At 52.9% G+C, this 2,500-nt stretch overlaps 1 protein-coding gene across 2 annotated transcripts in view; it reads right to left on the minus strand.

Annotated features, from left to right (window-relative positions):
* LOC125047691 (homeobox protein Hox-B5-like) overlaps positions 1-2,500 on the minus strand; it is a 153,129-nt gene that overhangs the window by 150,524 nt on the left and 105 nt on the right. For both annotated transcript variants that reach the window (XM_047646061.1, XM_047646060.1), the window contains exon 1: positions 1,360-2,500. This exon is cut by the window's right edge and continues 105 nt beyond it. In XM_047646061.1, the coding sequence (XP_047502017.1) occupies positions 1,360-2,020 (661 nt within the window). In that variant the 5' untranslated portion in view covers positions 2,021-2,500. The remainder of the gene's footprint in view (positions 1-1,359) is intronic.

Consider the following 2,500-nt stretch of genomic DNA (forward strand, 5'->3'; position numbering starts at 1 on the left):
CAACAAGTCGTAAATTTCTCCTCCTGTTTTTGTTATATTTTAATAAAAAGTTTTGTGAATGTCCCGAACTGCGTTGTAGTAATTATGAATTATACACCTGTGGCATGCAAATAACGAGTATTTTTTTCGTTTTTTTTATCTCCTATTTCAAACTAATAATTATAAGAATAAAATTTTAATGTTTTGAAAAAAATACGCACACACTACGTGAAATGTAAAATAATTTTCTCTTTAATTTGTCGCCCGAGAGAACTGGATAATTCAAATATAAGAAATAGAGGAATACGTCACTAAAAGATTTTCTCAAAGAACGCGATTCTTTTCCTTATTATTTATAGACTGGTTTGAATGCAACTAATTTTCTTCTCCGGTGAACATTGTGACTTTGTATTTTTTCCGAATCCTAAGTGCGGATTTTTTCTTTTTCTTTCCTTCTCATTCGTCCGACAGTAATAAAAAAAATGTTTGAAGACTTCACATTGCACAACTCGTATTATATTTTTCTCTCTTTTAAACTTCTCCACTTCTTGAGCACTTGTCTCTCTCTGTACCCTTTTTTTCCATTTCTTTCTTTCCCTTATAGGTCAGAACAGATGCGCCCGCAGGCCTATAAATTTTTGAGTAGTTCTATTTGTTGTCAATTTGTCAGAAGGGGACCGCAGTTGACTCATTAAGCCGGGTTTACGACGGAGACAACACTTTCCAAGCCTCAAACCCTTCCTCGGGAGACACCCACCGCCTAGGATACAATTTATGACTCCCTCCCTTACCCAGTACGCTCGCTCTTGCGGTTACGCTCCTCAAAGAGTTGGCTGGAGGTCGGTAAGGAACATATTTATGACTTTATGGACTGTTTATAGGCGGCCGAAAAGGATTGTTAAGGAAGAGGAGGAAGGGAAAAATAGAGGGAAGAGAAGGAAGGCGGTGATCTGCGGCTAGTTAAGACGCCACCGGGTGTCGTCGCCGAGGACCACAGGGATCACGGGCGTGTGGGGCGGGGGCGCGAGATGGGCGAACGGCCTGGCGGGAGATATTTACGAGATACTTCTGGGCCGCCGCTCGCGTGCGTCTGCGGCCCGCACATGGCTGCTACTGTAGGAACGATGCCCTGTGGCATGCAGAGATCTGTCATGCAGTTTAGCAGGAGGTTAGAGAGGAGACAGAGCTACTGAGAAGAGAACCCGCAGGGCGGCCGAGAGAGATTTAGAAGAGGAAGACGCTAGTGATCCCAAGAAGGAGAGAGGCGTGAAAACCTGTAAGAGAAGTGGCCTAATGTGTCACGGGTGAGCAAAGTTACAGCGAGACGCACATGGCGGCGCTCTTAAACAACCTGTTCGACAGATTTATGTGTCTACTCACTCTGGCCGAGGTGCACTCTCTTCATCCACGGGTAGATCTGAGGGGCGGTCTTCCCGGAGGACGAGCCTCCCGCGCTTCCAGAGGCGCCCTCCAGACTCTCTCCTCCTTCGGCTCCTTCGCCTCCTCCGCCGGAGTTGCTGCTGCCGCCCCCGCCGCCCTGACTAGAGCTGTTCTGCTCGGAGCCGCTTCCGGAGCTGCTCGAGCCCGGCCCGTTGCCGCCGGCGGAGACGGACAGGTCCTGCGGGGAGCCGACCGGGTTCGCCGTCGACGACTCTGGCGTGGGGGCGAATTTGCAGGAGGCGGAGGAGGAGGCCTGCGGCGTGGCGGCAGGCGAGGTGGAGGTCTGGTGGAGGCGCCCCTGCACGGAGGGCCCGGGCGTAGTGTTGCCGCCAGAGCCGCTCGGAGTGCCTACTGACGATCCTCCCGCCGACGCCGAAGTCACTACGACGCCCGCACTGCCTCCTCCAGGGAACTCGCTGCCGTTCGGGACAGCCGAGAGTCCCGACGGTGTGTAACCTCCGTACTGCTGTAGTGGAGGCGAATAGCAGTTGTTGTAACTATTGACGGAGGCTCCGTAGTAGTCTGTGTTCACACCACTGGCGTCCTGTCCGCGCTGCCCGTAGCAGGCGGACATAGAGTTCACGAACTGATAGGAGCTCATCGCGTAAGTCCGCAAGTGATTTGCTCCACGAGTGCAGTTCTGTCCACTGTTCCACCCAATGTTGATGGATTATGGCGACACTACTCGAAGGGAAACCTCTCTAGCACTTGCACATTACTCCATATATGGGCTCGGAATACTAACACGTGACCGACAGCAACCAATAGGAATGGGCGCATGAGTGGAGGTTAACAAGATAATGAGAGTGGAAGCGGCCGCAACGAGGCTGGCCCGACCCGCGGACCCTGCGCGAGCCCTGCACCCACTCCGAGCGTCCGACCACCGTCGCCGTCCGGATAAATTACGAGCAGTCGGAGCGCGCTTGGCCCCACCGAGCGCCCATGTGACGATGCACGACTATAAACAAACCGTAAATAAGAGCATGAGGGCCGGGGATGCGCAGCAGCGAGCCGGCCGGCGCGGCCGCGACATCTGTGAGCAGCGCGGGGAGTTAGCGGCGTGTGGCGACCAGACGGCGTG

The sequence above is a fragment of the Penaeus chinensis genome, chromosome 41 (assembly GCF_019202785.1).
Source record: "Penaeus chinensis breed Huanghai No. 1 chromosome 41, ASM1920278v2, whole genome shotgun sequence".
NCBI lineage: Eukaryota > Metazoa > Arthropoda > Malacostraca > Decapoda > Penaeidae > Penaeus > Penaeus chinensis.